The sequence below is a fragment of the Lissotriton helveticus genome, chromosome 8, assembly GCF_964261635.1.
Source record: "Lissotriton helveticus chromosome 8, aLisHel1.1, whole genome shotgun sequence".
Lineage (NCBI taxonomy): Eukaryota > Metazoa > Chordata > Amphibia > Caudata > Salamandridae > Lissotriton > Lissotriton helveticus.
Window position 1 is genome coordinate 925455145 of NC_136069.1, and position 18287 is coordinate 925473431.

An 18287-nucleotide genomic window follows, 5' to 3' on the forward strand; every position below is an offset into this window, starting at 1 on the left:
AAACACGTGTGCAAGAGAGGGCAACATGGAAATAGCAGAATATGGAAGAGAGTACACAAGGGAGACAGCTGGAAAACACATGCACTCTCATGGAGTGCTGAACCAAAAAGAAAAATTCAGTTCCCAAAAAGTAAGTGATTGAAGGAAGTAAAGATGCTATGTTCCAGGGGGAGGTAAAACAGGAAAGGAAGGTAAGCCCACACAAGGAAATTAATAATGAGCAAGCTGACAGTGAAAATAAAGCCAACCAATGGGAAGCAGTGGGCAGCGTCTAAGACCACGGCAAGTTTACCATATGTCTTTTCACAACCAGACAGATTGAGCTGTGTGAAAGCAAGGTTTGAAGATTTATAGTAGGCGGCCCTTATGTGCATTAAATACCTACTTTTCTGTGCATACGCCACCCTCTGCAGTAGGGTCCGCTGAAAAGTAAAGCAATTGTGACATATTATACAACTCATATGAGAGCTTAATGATCTTTCAAACAAAGGTGTAGATAAAGATGCAAGGAGGAGGGATCCAAGTGAAACTGTACCATTCTCATAAATTATGGGATCATCTGTGCTTCTGTGTTTATTTATTTGCATGCTGTTGTGGGTTTTTCCAAAGCTCTCCTTAGTGGTTTGTTAGGCACGCTAAATTCCTTGCGGTCTCCTAGAAATCAGGCAGCCATATTGGATCCCTGACAGTGTGACGCTTGTCCGCGTGTCCAAACGGAGAGTCTCGAAAAAGATGGCTTGTCGTCTTATTAGCGCTGGGTTTAGTGTCTAATTTGAGCTGGTGTTTTCCAGTGTTGGTACCAGCACTTACTTGTCAACACCATCACTTGTGACAGTATGCCACAAGGTGGCAGTGTCTCGCTAATTTAGAGATGACCACAACAACAGTTAATTATTAATTCAATATACTTTGTAAACTATTATTACCTGTAGCCCAAGTCATTCTTAAAACTTTGGGGGCCTGTAAAAGTCTGAATTGTCACACTTGTAGGAGGAGTGTGATGGTTAGTAGTTGTGTTGTTACTATAATTGGCAACATGGTTGCGGCAATGTATGGTGCAAGCTGTAATGGCCTCCTGACAAGAACCCTGGCATTTTTTTAAAACATTTCTTTTACAAATTAACTTAAGCACTGGTCGGTTTTCTGATCCAGCGAATAGTTAGTTACGCACAATCGGACTTTGGGATAGCTATCAAATATACACATGTATTTCCAATGATACGTATGCAAGGTACATTTCTCTCAGATGTTTTCATTGTGGATATTCTAATATCCTGGCTGAATGGCACTATCTGGTGGCTCGACCAGCAGAACTCAACTTCCCATTTATGGGAATGTTTGAGCTCGAGTTCACCCTATTGGAGGAGCCCCAGTACTTTATGAACCTGCATGGCCTGGCTATGTTGAGAGGTATAAGTTATTGCTACACTGTTTTTATACAACACACGTCCATCTAGGAGGTTAGTGCTGTGCATGTGATCCTTCTGCCCATGTTGGGTGAAGCAATTATCCCGAACATTTTACCTTACTCCATAGAACATGCTATTGTCAAGCGTGAGATGGTCGTAAGTGGTTATAATGCAGCACATTCAAAATAATGTAGAAAGCAGCTAAGTTTTTAATACAGACATCAATATCATTTGAGCTATTGTGAGGAAATGTGTGTGGCATTGAGAAAATATTCCCCGAACTGAATGCAGGGTGGAGCTATTGATAGAGCAGCAGGTGCAGTTGCACTGGGCACGGGACCTTGAAAGACCCACCTCACCCAAGTATGGCTTCCTTTTGCTACCAAACTGCAACTGTAAGAGGCCTTTGTTTCTTGCTTGTCTCAAGGCACCCTTGTTAGTTCACAGTCTTAAAACCCTAAGGTTTGACTCAACATTTATGTGAAGGTGGCTTCAAAGCCTGTGATTTCCTGGGTATATTTAAGGGTGTCTCTGCCCCCTCCCCCCCCCCCCACAGCCATGCCGTAAAAACCTCTCTTAATTATATAAGCCTGACGTATTCTTTCAGGTGTTTTTAAAAGCATTAGTCATGCTTGTAGACTTGCTGTATTTCATTAGTTAATAGAGCATGGCACACAATCTGCTCGCTTTATTATCAAAAGAGATGCAGCAAGTCTACAGGTAGGACGTGTGCTTTTAGAAACACCTGAAAGCACACGTCTTGCTAGTAGACTTGCTGCCTTTCATTTGTTCATAGGGCACAGCTGCCGGGCAGATTGTATGCCTTTGTGAAAGTATTCATGTTAATTGCCTTCACACGGGTTCTGTGATTAACATGAGTACTTTCAAAAAAGTATACAATCTGCCCCACAGCTGAGTCCTTTTAAGCAAAAGAAATGCAGCAGGAGCCGCTTGCTGATGAACTTCGGGTGGTCACCCTCCGCCTCTTCGTGCCGCTCGCATTTTAAAAGCGGCGGCGCAAACGGTCCTCAGCTGAGTGTGCGCGCTTAGCATATTACACTGCACGCTCTGGGAGACTTAGGTGCGCGGGCGCCCGGCCGCGCACATTACAGGGAACAGTGGGGATGACTACTTCACTATCTGAGTTAATTGCAAAATTGGTTGGCTTTGATGATTGGTGAACCATGTATTTAGCAGGTTAACAATACTCATGCCATTCATTAACTCAAAATACCTGTAGCAGGCTAGATTGCATTCTAGTTTCCAGATACTTCAGTGCCATGAAACGTCAGTGCCATATTTAAATAGGTTTCTCCCTGACCATTTCCCACTTATGATGAACTACGGTGGGGGTAAACCACAAGGGCAGATGTCAGCATTCAGATTGAACCCAGACACCCTTAGCAATGCAATGTTCTGTGTTGAAATTAGAGTGGCCTTAGAAGGATATCTGGAAAATATTTGGGGATCCACAAATACCTGTGCAATGAGTGGGAGGCCCTAAACCAGCACTAAATGGTGAATGCACCTAAGGGTGACTGCATGTTCTAGTATTAAACCACACTTACAGCATCCTTTGTCCTGACAAGAAACTAGACTAGCACCAGTTCATGCGTTAAAAACTAACAATATAGCCTTTGAGCAGGCCAGACTGGAACTCAGAAAATAGTAGAAACCTGGAGTACATTAGATAAACAAACTTTGAAAGATTACAGGCAACAACTTCACAGGGAGAGGGATAATACAGACTGACTTTTACCCTAGCTACTTAAGAGAGTCATCAACCCCATTGATCTTAACCTTGAATAAACCAATGGGACCGAGGCGTTTATGCAGGCTAGCATCAATGAGCTTGTATCAAAATGTCTGGCCTGCCTGTTTGAAAGCTCAGTCATGCGAGACACTTCACAGATTGGAGCATATTTAAAGTACCTTAAGCTTCCAAGGGTGCCTCAAGGATAAAGACCTGAGAGTCCGAAATTACTAGGGAGGAAGTGATTGCTGCAATATGCGGCCTTTCCCCCAAGGAAGGTCTTAGAGTGGGGGGGGGGGGTCTAATCTTGGTGCCACTTGACATCAAAAGACAATGGACTCCCTTATTCAATAGTGCAAGTTTAAGGTCCTTAGGACATAGGGGTCAAGTCCCATTTTAGTGCGTTGGATAAGACTCCGATTGAAGGACTCAACCACACAAGTTAGATTGAGTGGCAGAGTATCTAGAATGTAGAGAAAGGAACCAGACGAGTGTTCCCTTTCCACGTTGTTTTTTTCTCTGGCGATTGAACCACTGGTGATATGGTGGGGATTGACGATGCAGCCCTGGGAAATAAGAGCAGGGATGTTAATTATTGTTTTCTTGTATGCGAAGGACACCTTCGCTGTCTGTCCCCAACCGCATGCAGGAAGTGGACAATATTGTGGAGGTCTAAGGACTATATATTAATAGGCAGAAGACAATCCTGTAACCACTCGTGGGTCTGGGAGAGAAAACTCAACTAGAATTGCCTGATCTGTAGATGCAGTGGAAACTTACAGCTTTCCGGTACTTGGGTGTCTTTGTAACCCTCAATGCTGAATTTTATTTCCAACATAAGCTTGCCGTGGTCCTGTTGGGGCTTAGAGACTCCATTAAGTTCTGGAACACCCTCCCACTCCCCATTATGGAAAGAGAGATTACAACAAAAATTGCGCTATTGCCTCATTCTTTATATGTACTAGAAAATGCCATGTGCCCCATTAAGAAAACAGTCTTCTGTGAAATGGACAGCCTACTTGTCTTGCTGGTGTGGGCAGGAAAGAGGGATAGAGTCAGACTGAATGTGTTAAAAAGAGAGAACAAGGTGGGGGTCTCCCTGATTTGGAACTCTATTATATTGCTGCGCAGCCACAACATGCAGCAAAGTAGTGCAACAAATATGCAAAGTGGGAATCAAGACTCCTGTGGGGCACAGTTGTGGAGGAAACCCTACCAATATGCCTGATAAGTGGCAGCAAGTGGCTACGGCATGGGAATTCACAATTAAGAGTGCTGGGACATCCACCATTCAGCAGATCAGTTTCGATTGAGCCATTTAATTAACATTTAGCTGAATTCCATGCCTCGCGTTAAGAAGAAAAAAAAGGCACTATTTCTTCTTTTGTCAATCACCTTACAAGTTCTGCAACGTTCTAGCAGGTAAAACGTTAATGGTCTTTATCTCAGGTTCCATTTCTAAACCCACATAGCCCATCGCAAAGATAGTTGTTGATTGTCCAGTTCGCTTTAGTTTAAACAAAAAAAATCTGTTCTACTCACTAGTTTAAACTGTTTGGCTTTTGCAGTCCTTCTGTTGTCCATGTAAAATTCTTGCCTATGGAATTTTGTCCATTTTTAGGTCTCGCTGTCCAGCGAAAGACCTATTGCTGTCGGCTTGCCGGGAATGTGAGACAGGGGATGTGCACACTCAAGCCCTCGGCGATTGCACCTCGTGGACGCGCACGCCCAGCCCGGCGCCGTGCACATCTCCTGTCTCACATGCTGCTGGGCGGTCGCGCAGGGTTGTTTCCGATTTCAGCGTGTGTGCGCGCTTTCGGTAATCTGGCTCAAGCCCTCAAGCCCCTTACCCTTCTCTCTTGATACTTCTGACGGCAGCTCCCAGCCCCCCCCCCCCTACTGATCGCAAAAATACATACAGTGGGCAGACTTCATGTTTTCATTACAGGTACATTGCATTACAGGGTGCGGGTGCTGTGGCCGGCGCTGGCGGTTATCTCAGCTTTTTATTATTTCTGGTGGAACACGTTATAAGTTGTGGGGGTCGTGCTTGACACTGGTGCTGCAACAAGTGCACAAACACCCCCCCCCCCAAAAAAAACTCGAGTTCACTTGCATACACGCAGCTACTACTCCCCCACCTCACCCAGAGGCTCACAGGCATACACATAGTTACGCACGTACACTGCCCTACCCCAATCAGTGAGGCCACCCCCTCCATCCTGGTCTTTTGCTCTTTAGACACACCACACTCCCCCCGCCGCCCCCACACACACGCACACATACAGAGACTCTTCCCCCCCAGCCCCCCACAACTAACCCCACTCACCGAAACGGCGCCATTCCGGACTCTGCAGCTTCCGCTGGGCTCTCCCTCGGGCATGGGAGCCCCGCGTCACCTCTGCTCCTCTCCTGGCCAGACACTCTGTGGGCGCGGGCTTCAAAGACGGAAGTCCCGCCCCACAACAGGTTTCGCTCACGTCTTGTTTATAGTGTCCCCAGGCCGATTTCCAATCCCGATCCAACCTTGATATTGACACGCTAAAATGGGCCCCACAGCAAGTTAAAGTCCTAGTCCGCATGTTTGTATGAACTATGTTACATGTCTGACTTTAAATCAATGTCATATTAAAAGTGGTAATGCTGCAAGGTAGGGTACTTTGAGAGATTTGAATGAATGAAGCGCGGGTGATTAAGTGATTTGCAGAGAATCACAGGAGGTTAAGCCGACACTGACACTCAAACCCGGATTCTCAGCTCTGGAGTATGCAGCTCTGGCCGTTAGGCCACATCCTGTGTTATCTATAGGCATTACCTAAATGTTGCATCACTTTTGAGTAATTTGGCATAGACAATTGAGCCTACCAACCAGTGCTAAAAAACATGTGCACCTATCCATTAGTGCAAGAATGAAAGTGACCATAGTTAAAACTGCACATTTGCAGTAGTCGTGTAAATGTTTATTTGTTCACTGGACCGTCACTGCAGATGTTGTTGCACGCCTGGGCTGCACACGTGCAGTGTTCTGTAGCCTGGCCCCGCGATCCCTTCTCAGCGGGTACCATTAACATTCCCGGCATGCCGTGCGCCAGTGACAGGCTGGGGGCCTCGGCGGCAGCAGGTCCCAGTTTACTGCCTCCGGGGGTAAAGTAAATCGGGTTTAGGTTTATCTTGTCATGCTCCCGCCCAGGTTGCAGTAAATGTAACAGGGAGGACAAAACCGAGAGCGTTTCTTATTTTAACTCCCATAAAACATACTGCTCCCCCCAACAGAAAAAACAATAAATGGAATTTCACTAAACTTGGCAATGAATACAAATTTTACACAGATGAGTGGCTGTGCTTGGTTTAGTGTAAATCTGATCCATAGATTTTCAGAAATTCGCATTAGAGTAGTATGTTGGATGGGCTTGAAAGGGTTAAACTAAAGGAGACAGCTTGGCAGTTGAAAAATGAGTTTTTTATTAGTCTACAACTTTTGTGCTGTTTGACATATTTGAAACACATTTGCCAGATGCGTAGAATAATTATCTTACTTTTTATATTTTAATTTTAGAAGTGTGCAGATCTGTCATTGGGAAACACGGTTGAAAGGGTGTGGCAAACAAGTGTTAATTTGCTAATATCGGTGGCATTATTAGTCAAATCCTGAACTTTTTGCATATGTTCTAATTTGTAGTCTTCTGTGGGTATGGCAGTTTTGTGCCAATCTATCTCAAAACGTTTTGATGTGCTAATAACTTGAGTGTTGTTTAATGAGTTTGTATGAAATCTCTCTAGTTTTGAGCTGGTTAATCCTACTTTTGGATTCACAAATTGCATGCAGATAGGCAAAGTGTAAGGAGCAGGTAAAAAATCTGTGATTTGCCTACAACTTTGATGCAGATTTAGAGATATGCACAATACTTAGCCGACACGTAGAATGTTTAGCTTACTCTTGATATTTTGCGTTTCAAGTTTATTTGTCAAGGTGGAGCACAGTAAGTGTGTGTGTGTGTGGGGGGGGGGGGGGTCAAAAAGTGTCCATGTGCTAATAACGTTTATGCTGTTTGATGAAAATGCATTACAATTTACAGACCTTTTGCAAGGAGATGCTATAAAGAAGAGCAAAGTGAAAAAGTTAGGGTCGAAAAATCATTGATATGCTAATAATTTTGTTGAGGTTTCATAGAGTTGCTCAAAATTAGGTAGACCCTTGGTATGTTTCACTTACTTACTTATAACACGTTTAATTTCAAGAAGATCAAGTCTTAATATGCTAATAACTTGGTACCCTTTGACAAATGTCCACAAAAATAGTCCGGAAATTACATATTCAGTTTTCTGTTGGTATGTCAAGTTAAGCCCAGTGTAGGGGTCCCAGATTTTATGCTGATCTGACAAGAAGGGGGCCATGATAAAGGGGAGTTAAAAAAGTTTTAATTTACTAAAATCTTTGGCACTGGTTATAGGTTTACATGAAAATTGAGATGCCACTATTTGGCTTACCTTAAACTGCTTGCCCAGTTGGCTGCATGGGAGATTGGGTTCTTACGGTAAACCACAATTGTTTGCAACCAAAGGATATGTGCAGCTGTAGTTGGTTGGAAAGTGGGTTGGTGCAGGGCCATGACACTGCTCACAGACGAAGGCCTTGCTGAATGGATTCAGACTTCAGTGTGATAAAGATATCTTATCCTTCAGCACTACCCCTACCTACCACGTGCCCACAAGACAAGTAAAACACCGTTCCATCTAATATAAAAAACAAAGTGTATATAAAGTTATGGTTAGCTTTAGTCGTAAGCCCCTAATTTATGTTTATATAACTGCTGCTAAACTTAATAAACACAGTTAAATTCCAGTAATCGTTAACAAATTAGAATTTTAATAATCCCCAAAATTTCCCCACTTATGGTAAGCTTTGCTCACTTGTCATACGAGCCATAACACATACCCAATATAACGCAAACGATCTTACAATAATTAAAAGGACCTCACACCAATACTTTAACAACATTGGTGCTAAGGAGGTGGTGACACACCCTCAACCTCTGCCTGTAGTGTGCTAAGGACGTCAACAGTATGTCTAAACACTGGGGCCTGGAAATGCCTCCGTTGCAATCCAATTGTGAGTGAAAACCGGACATTTCCATCAGTGGATCAGTTTGACGATTAAAAGCACCCTCAGAGATGGTGAAATAAAGACCTCTAGCAGCAGATGTCAGTGTTCGTATTTTTGAGTTTCATATATATATATATATATATATATATATATATATATATATATATATATATATATATATATATATATATATATATATATATATATATATATATATATAATTGATTGTGTCGAAGTCTCAAGGAGAGGAGGTGACCGTGAGGCCAAACTCCGTCTCCTTGAGACGAGCTACATCTTGGAGCTCAATACGAAAAATCCTAATGGCCTCAACGATAGGGAAGATCTCTATACTTGTCTCTAGGATTAATCAGTATGCCCATAAGACCTGTCCGGATTCATTGAGTAATTTCTATTCCCCATGTGTTGTTTCTATTTTGTATATAATTATGAATAATTTTTAAACAAGAAAATGTATGTCCCTTTTTTAGAAAAACTTTTCTATGACTATATTCTGGAATTATCTGTCTTAACACTTGCACTTTATTGCTAATTTTGTACTATCACTATATGCACGTTTCATATCTTTGGCAGACATTGTGACTGGCCCACTTGGGCTCTATTTAGATTTTGTGTAAACATTGTCTCATGATTTTGGACTAACGCTGCAGTTTTGAATATGAGCATACTATTTTGACTTTTTACACAAACTGAATATTTAGATTTGACATAAAGTAATGGGCCAATGCTCGTGTACATAGATAAAATTATTTGTCCTGTATATATACTGTGTTTTTTTACCGTTTTTTTACCGGTTTGTGTTTTGTAAATATGCTCTTTCATTTATAAACTGTACATCTGATTTCATTAATTGTGAAACATTGCTAAGCAAAAACTAGGTGTTTCATTAGGGCATTCTTTATTGATTGCACAAACGCAGCGTTCCAATGTAAAGTATTTTTTCCATTTCCATGATACAATCTCATGCGCTGTCACTTTAAATGCTCTGCTCACTGTCATGCAGTTTGTCATGTGATCAAGCCTTCTCGAAGGCGAAACGCGTCATGGCGGCAGCGCTGGCTTTATCGAATTAAACCACCCTTGCACCAGCACCTTTGGGTCGACTCTTTGTTGCTTTTTATCCGGCATTTCTGTCTTCTGAGTGACAAGTTTCGTGTATATATATATATATATATATATATATATATATATATATATATATATATATATATATATATATATATATATATATATATATATATATATATATATCCAAGTACCAGCGTCTTTCTCCACGCGCTCAGGAATCCTCCCAGCCAGGGATCACACAGACCAGTTAAGTGCTAAACTTATTTATTTAGTGCAAGTTAGCCGCATGATGTTTCGGCTCAAAGGAGCCTTGTTCACATGACAGTGATCACAAATATGACGAGTTCTTTTAAAGTGCCAGTAATTGGTTCTTACCCGGTCACGTGTAAGGGCTAGAAATAGACATGGTAGACATACTGGGGTCCAATATATCTTGCAATAGTATTTAACTCGCTTCCAGTTAAAACAATCACGATTGTACTTTTTGTTTGTTTAAATACAATAAAAATATCTATCTATCAGTGCTGATTGACAAAAATACAAATCACGGTAAAATACCTGTAGATTCTGCATGTACATATATACATTCGGTTTACATAGTTTGACAAGGCAAAACATAATGGATAATAGTTTGCCTGCTCATAATTCATGTTGATAGAACTAAAGTGCTAGTGCTTAAAAAACATGTTCAAAATACGCATTAGTGCAAATTTCAAACCTTGAGGAATTATTATTCCTATAATATTGTTTGTGCAAAATACGCCTATGTGCAAAATAGCTAATAGTGTCAAACCATTGAAACACCGAATATCTGATTTTCTTATAAACAAGACTAATCATGTCAATGTCCGTTCCGTATATACATCGTCAGTCATCTCAAGTTGTGATAGCCCATAGTCACATAATTACTGGAAATACGTATTATACAATTCTAATGACCCCTACTTGGCAGACCATGTAGTGTTTAAATAATAATAAAAATACTTAAATTTGCATCATACAATCTGATATATATATATATATATATATATATATATATATATATATATATATATATATATATATATATATATATATTTTGATAATTTGCTCTCACACTTAGAGTGGTATCATGAAATCAAATGCAATTGACACTGCTAAATAATTGATAAATAATTTTTGTTGAGATTGGAGAATATTCTATATCCTTCTTTTCTTGTTCTGCAACTGTGAAGATCTAGCTTACATTACGATTGCACATTGATTGTTGAACTTTACTCTTCCATTAGCTGTCTCTTTTGCCTGGTAAAGTGTACTCTTCGGTTATAATAAAGTGGTGTAACTTGCCTATTAAATCCCCAATATTGGTTTTTAAAATTGATCTATTTTTTCAGAGACGCAATGCTATCACAGTAGATAGCAATCCTGTCCCTTAAATGATGACTTATAAAATGTGTGGAATCCTTTAACCCCTCCGCTGCACCGAACGTTCCGCGCTGGTGCAGAACGTTCTATTGCGCGGGTGGGACCGGAACGTTCAGCGGACGTGCGCAGCCCTACCGAGGTAGTGCACGCAACGTCGGCTGAACGTGCCCCGCACGGAAGGGGTTAAAATACTGTTTGGGTCTTGCCAATGTTCCTAGTATGATGCTAATCAGAGACCCAGTTTCTCAAACTTTTTTTGTTACTTTTAGATCTCGGGATGCAAATGGAGACATTTCTGAAGTTCTTACATCCTGAAAGTTCAAAGATCTTGAAATACCATTTCAATAATCAAGGGGAACTGAGGCACTTGGATACAAATGAACATTTTGAGTATAACTGTTTTAAAGGCGATCACAAGAGGAACCACAAGCGCTACCAAGTATTGGGACACATGATCACACAATATGTTTATGAACTTTTGGACAAAGCCTGCAGTCTGCAGAAAATCTATTTCCCAATTGATGCTCATGCCAATGAACCTTTAAGTTTCTTTTTCATGACTGAGGAAGCATTAACCAACCCATCAAGCCTCATTATCTTACTTCAAGACCGTGGAGTTGTAAGAGCTGGCCAGTGGGGGCAGAAGGCCATCATCCATCATTCACTTCAACATGGAACTCAAATACCATTCATTGAAAGGGCCCTCCAAGAATATAGGGGTGTCATTGTATTAAACCCCAATGACAATTTCACTACAATGAAGATTGAAGAAGAGTCTGAGTCTGTTATTAAAAAAGAAGAGTCTCCGCTCAAAAAAAATGTTCCACACTCTTCATTTGATATTCGAGAAGACCCAGAGATTCCCAAGAGAGGGAGCAGTACTCCAATGGAGCACACTATGTATGTCTGGGACTACTTCATTTCCAAAAGTGCAGCCACTAATGTTGCATTCATTGCCCATGGGTACGGGGGTTTAGTTTTTGTTGACTTGTTATTACACAGGAAGCTAGAGATCATGTCTAAAGTATTTGCGGTGGCTTTCATCGACTCCTTGCATCATGTGCAGCACCAGGCCAGGGATGACCCTGAAGTGCAGGGATGGATTCTGAAACATGCTAGAGGCTGGATTTCAAGTTCTCTACCTTTGGATAAGCCTGTAAGCTCTTTGTTAAAACTAGATTGTCCCAGAGTATCGGCTGGCACAGAGAATCACGAGTTGGTACCCTCGTTCAGCCTCAACTCCATCTTTCGGTTTTTCGCACGATCTTTAAGGACAAAAACGAAAGTAGTTTTCTCGCCCACGCCTATTCAAACTAGGAGCACCTCCAGAAGAACTGTCTCTAAGTAAGCAGTCTCGTGCTTGCAGAGTTACAGGAAGTCCTTTGTTATACAACAAAACTCCAGCGAAGAAGCGAAGGTTTAAAATTGCTGTGTAATTGCCACCGAAAATGTACTCGTTTGTATTTCTTTTGAGACGCATGTCACAAATATCAGCAAAGTAAGCATGCCAATAAAATAGTAAATGCAGTCTCCAATCTAGGGTACTGTAAGAGGTGATGGTATAAGGGTTAGGCACAGAACCCAGCAGCAAAGATGATGTTACTATATCAACAAACCTGACAGATATGTGTTAAACTGGCTCAACTGAACAATCTGGGCGTCAATGAAAACCATAATATATCTAAGGTGAATGTTTGTTAAGTAAACAACTTTGTTATGATTATTCTCGACCTTCATTCTAATTTCTCACAATTTCTTCGAGTATAGACTGCAGCTGTTGGCCATTTTTTTTTATTGTGTCTAATTTGTAATTGCTATTGTTTGTATAGGATGTTAAAGATTTGTCTGGGACACTAATATTTAGCTCCTATGAAAGTACTCTGGACCAAAACCAAGCTTGTTTATTTTATTAAAAAATTCACTATCATCTCCAACTTCAATTAAGTATATTAAGACCCACCACTGTCCAGGGCAGGTTGGCGGAGTTTTTGAATCCTTGATATCATTCTGCTGCTTCTCGCTCGCAGAGAGACATATTTATGTTTTCTGGATCATTTGGTCCATGCATTTAGAGCGAATCCGCTGACAGGTTTAAAGTAAGGTAATATGCTGCTCACAGATTTACTAAAGAAAGGAAGTTATCTTCCTAACCAGTTTCTTATGCAATCTATTACAATGTTTATCAGGAATTGATTGGCTACAGCCAGTGATGATGCTTTTTGAAATCCCACCCTCAGACGTTCTCATGTAAACAATGTATGATACAAGCACTTTTCACAAACACCCTGTCTGACCCACAGATTGCATATCATAAGCAAGTGTCCATTCGTGTTGTTCTAACTTAGCTTTCATTGTGCCTTACAGTTCCTACATCAATCTGGGTGCCACTTACCGTGGGACCAGGCACATTTGGTTGCAGTAACAATTTTGTAACTGTTCAGGGTCTTCTTTAAGTCAGATAAATATTTTTTAAATATGTTAGACTGATACCATATTGGTTGGCGGTTTCCAGTTGGTCTAGACTCTCTCCTTTCTGTGCATTTGAGGAACTGTTTACTATCTATCCCACCCCTCGTTTTCTGGCTATTCTATTGCCAGCTGTGTTGAAATGTGCAAACCCAACAGCATTTAGCAGTTTGCCGGTTTTCTCAAAGTCTAATATATACACAATTAGAGTGTAGCTTATAACTGTGTAGCTTTGCTGGATATGATCAGTCTCAGCCAGATGGGCATTGTGAGGTAATTTAAGCCATAGTGATACACCGGAGGCTACAATGTCTTTTGCTTGGTTTCACTATGTTGTATGGAAGTTCTTAACAAGTTGCAAGGTGTCTGAGATCTTAGCTGTCTGTTTTCATTAAAGGGCATTGCCCTATCCTAGATGGCAAAGAGTCATGGTTGATGAACACTGTGGTGATGGGCTTGCCAGCAGTCACACGTTAGGTGTGACAGTAATGCATTTTGGCCCATCCCATGAATCCACCATGAAGCTTAGATTAGTCTAGCGCTTATATTGCTTTTCTTTTTTGTTGTTGTTGACATATATGCTGCCCATCTTGTCTTTTTTTCCTGGGCTCTAGGGTTCTTGAGGGAGAGGTGTTGTGCAGTCAAGAGAGCACATTTTTATTTTGTGCACCGCTGAATGAAGGGAACACATGCAGCTGCCAAGTTATTTCTATTCTCGAATGGTGTGGCAATGGAGCTCCTACTAAATCCTGCATTTCATTTTATCACAAGCGTGGTTGTAACTAAATTGTGCAGGGCTTAGAATGCTCCTTAACCACCTCTCTGAATGAGTTCCTTTCTTTATGAATACTGTCTTTGCTAGGTTGATTTAGTACTTGTGATGAACAAGAGTAAGAATTCATGTTAAAAATATGTACCTCAATGTGACTATTGGATTGAATTAACACTAGTAATCATAGTACACATGATCAATTCATTGTGACTGTAGCTGGATATATGGTTTATGGTGGTATATCGTGCTGATAGAGAATTACTGGAAAACAAATAGATAGATGCCTTTACCTTCTCGATTTAGACAGAACCAAGTTCTACTCAATGTTTCAAGTTTTGGAACATGGATGTCTGTGCTGTTCTCTTCAAGGCTAGTTTGTCTTTATGTCCATGTGTTAATAATGTGATGCACCTCACATTAACCCGCCTGAGAGATACACTAATAAACCAACTACAGCTGTACCTGTTATGACTCTTGTAGTGTATTCCTTAACCCACTCTCTATAGGTGCATCTGTTGGGACTCCTTTGGTCTACTCCTTACCCCAGATGACGATGATCTTCACTTTAGTGGGCTATATATTATCCTGTGTAATTCCCTTGGTGCAAACATACTGTGTATTCTCCAGTATTACATCTTTCATAGATTCACATGCTTGTATCTTCCCCGTCGTCATGGTGGGAGTCTCACGGTAACAGAATGACCAAAGCAGTATCATAGAGAAGAAAACTGCATAGAAAAGCCCCTAGGGACTGTAGTATTTGGTATCCAGACCTCCTCATTGTTTGGTCCAAATGTCAGCCAATCAGCATTGCTGCCCTGCCCTCACACTCCCCAGCAGAAGCTTCCTGCTTCAGATTTCCAACCGCCTTCGTGTGAGAAAGGAGTCTCCCTGAGCTCTGCTCAGTTTGCTGTTCCTGAGTGAACTATTGACCTTTTATTTCTACTATCTTTTCATCTGGATTAAGGTATTGTGTGTACCTAATTTCTTTCATAATGGCTGAAAGCTCTAAAAAGAGGCTTTTCAGGCCTTGCAGATCCTGTGGAAAGGCTAGACTTTCCTCTGAAGATCCTCACAAGGACTGCTTATATTGTCTTCACCCTAAGCATGTGGCCAAGGATTGTAAATATTGTAGAACCTTCTCTGCTAAAACTCTGAGGGACAGAGAGGCTTGTTTGCTGTTGTGGCTTCAAAAGAAGAAGGCCGCATCAGACTCAGATTCTGGGGAGGAATCTTCTAACCTAACACCTAAAAAGAGAAAGGCCTCACATTCTGAGGAAAGGGTGGAGCCTAAAAAGGTTAAATCAAAGGAGAAAGTGGCGTCATCTCTCCCTCTTACTCCCCTCAAGAAGCCGTCAGGTCAGAAAGGGGCAGGGTCTGCTCCGTCGACCAGTTCCCTGGTTTCTACTGCAAAATCTGTGGTAAAGTCTTCAGCCCCGTCGCGACTTCACCGTCGACGACGGTGGATCCGTCGACGACAGGACTTAAGGCAGCGTCGACGACGAGTATGACCATCCCGTCGACGAGGAAACAGTCGACGACGAAGACGTCGTCGACGACGACGACGAAAGGCTCAGCGACGAAGACGTCGACGACTCCGTCGACGGCGGTCTCGTCGACGATGGCTTTGGTGACAACGGCTCCGTCGACGATGGCTATGTCGTCGACGACACCGTTGACGACGACTGTAATTTCTACGGCAAAGGCTTTTAAATCGCCACAGTCGAAGACTATGATCTCTATTCGCTCTTTTCAGTCGTCGAGGGGTTCGGCGACTATAAGCAACTCTGCAGAATTCACGTCGTGGACGCAGATTTTGCCTCTACCACCATCTTCTTTACTGGAACAGGATTCAGAAGGAGAGGAGTCGTCAGGAGCGGCCTACAGCCCCTCACAACTCAGAATAAAGAGCCAGGACACAGACGAGGAAGAGGTGTTTTCCTTCAAAGAGAGAGCTCAATCTACAAGATATGAATCTTTCCAGGAAACATGTAATTATAATGAGGATGGCGAGCAGCAAGAAGAGTCTCGAGAGGAGTCGCGAGAAGAGTCAGTCTCCATACCTGTTTCTCTTGTCTCTGACCTGAGGTTCATGATTAATGACTATAATTGTCGTTTTCCGGAGGCAAATGCGCCTCCGTCATCTACGCCGGTGGCTCCATCGCAACCTCCATAGACCCAATCTACTCCTCATGAGCAGGTTGTGAGATCACCACCAGTGATAACAATCAGGGATGATCTAACGGATTCTGATGATGACGATCAGCCTGAGGAAGGTGAGCTTGTGCAAGATTCTACGGGACAGGAGTGGAACGAGTACATTTTGCCGTCGGCCCCTTCACCTACTCCGCCGCCAACCACTTCCCCTCCTCAGGACATTGGAGGGTTCCATGACATTATGGAGAAAGCGGCTAAAAGGTTTGATTTGGATATGGAGGTTAAAGAAACGGAATGTTTCTTATATGATTTTAAAGATGACGCCAGGAAATCTGCTCGCTCAATCCCGATTATCCCTCACATTTGGGAAGAAGGCCTAAAAAATTTAAAGACACCGGCTTCCATCGCGGTTTCGGTTCCTAGAATCGAAAAGAAATCTAGAGCACCGGAGTCTGCTGCGGCCTGTCTTATAGGACATCGGAGACCGGAGTCGGTGGTGACGCAGGCGGCGCAGAGGAATTCAAAGAATCCAGTTGCTACTTCATTGGTGCCGCCAGATAAAGAAGGACGGAGGATGGATGGAGTCGGGAAGAGGTTTGCGGTCATAGCAGCCTCTACCATTAAAGCAGCCAACGCTATGGCCCTTATTAGCCATTTTAACAGGCAAATGTGGTGTGATTTGGCACCCATTTTGTCTGCACTACCGGAGGATAAGAAAGAAGAGGCAGAGGCTATCTTTCGAGATGGGGCAAAGTCAGCATCAGAATCTATTGACATTGCCATGGATGTCTCCTCTATGGCGTTCAGGCAGATGGCAGGAGCAGTTTCGCTTCGGAGACAGTGTTGGCTAAAGGCAACATCCTTCCGCCCGGAGGTGCAAGCGAAGATTGTAGACATGCCTTTCGATGGCGAAAATCTATTTGGAAAACACGTAGACGAGGCGCTGCAGAGTATCAAATCAGACACGGATACAGCTAGAGCGCTGGGATCCCTTCAGCAAGGACGGTTCCAGTCCTTTCGTAAAAGAGGTGCAAGGGGTCAATTTAATCAGAGGTCTTCATATCACACCAACAGATATCAGCCTTATAACCAACAAGGATATAGGCAATACAATACAGGCAATCAGTACAGGACCTCCAACTCCTCTTACCAGCAGCAGTCTAGGGGCAAGTCCTCCAATAGAGGGAGGAATCAACAGTCTAACAAACAACAATGATTTCAGGCCGGCGCTCCCCACACAGCAGATCCCGGACAACGACCACTATATGTCTCAATACTTCAACAATTGGAATTCCATAACGTCGGACAAATGGGTTTTGGACATAATAAACAGAGGCCATACCCTAGAGTTTGTGGAAATGCCACCAGATCACCCCCGGTGCTCCAGCATCACCAACATCGTCAGGAGCTGCAAAAGGAAGTCCTTTCACTATTGCAGAAGGGGGCTATAGAAGAAGTACCGCGACAACACTGAGGGAAAGGCTTCTATTCACATTTCTTCCTCATCAAAAAGAAACAAACTCTGAAGTGGAGACAGGTATTGGATTTGAGAGATCTGAATCAATACATAAAGAAAATTCCCTTCCGAATGCTTTAAGGGTGGTAGTTTAACGAGGGTAAGATTCTACTCGAAATAGTGTTGAATCTTATTTTACAACGGTCAGAATACTTTCAGAGTAGAGGGATTGATGTGATGCCTTTTTGGGGGAATTTCTCTTTTGTTAATCCCTCTAAATCCCTAAGGCCCTTAAGATCTTGTATATCCCTCACGAAGGCAGTACCTGGAAATAAAGAACAATCTAGTGGTTTCGATGATCTTAAAATTCAACTATCAAAAGATCTTCGCTTTGTGTCTTACCCCAATCCATCTATATCCCACCTTTTGGATAAGACAGAAGATGATTCTGTCCGATGGGACTGGCTACCCGGCATTCTTTCTAAGAAATTGACTATTGTATACCCCCCTAATCTTCATCTTTAGTGAGAAAATAACGTTACTATCCTGGAACTGTGCAGGGCTAAAGAACTGTCCCGAAAAAATCAAATTCCTTATGTCTCTAAATGCCAGTATGATCTGTCTACAAGAGACTTGGTGTTCGGAGAAACTTCAGTTAGGAAGGGATATTTTGTTCTTGA

The 18287-nt window shown here is 42.2% G+C and overlaps 1 protein-coding gene across 1 annotated transcript in view; it reads left to right on the forward strand.

Moving 5' to 3' along the window:
* Positions 1-14455, forward strand: part of LOC144773012 (putative protein ARB2BP) — a 118595-nt gene extending 104140 nt beyond the window's left edge. Inside the window, exon 2 of the mRNA XM_078657762.1 lies at positions 11026-14455. Coding sequence (XP_078513888.1) covers positions 11034-12104 — 1071 coding nt within the window. The 5' untranslated portion in view covers positions 11026-11033 and the 3' untranslated portion in view covers positions 12105-14455. The remainder of the gene's footprint in view (positions 1-11025) is intronic.
* Positions 14456-18287: the final 3832 nt, after the last annotated feature.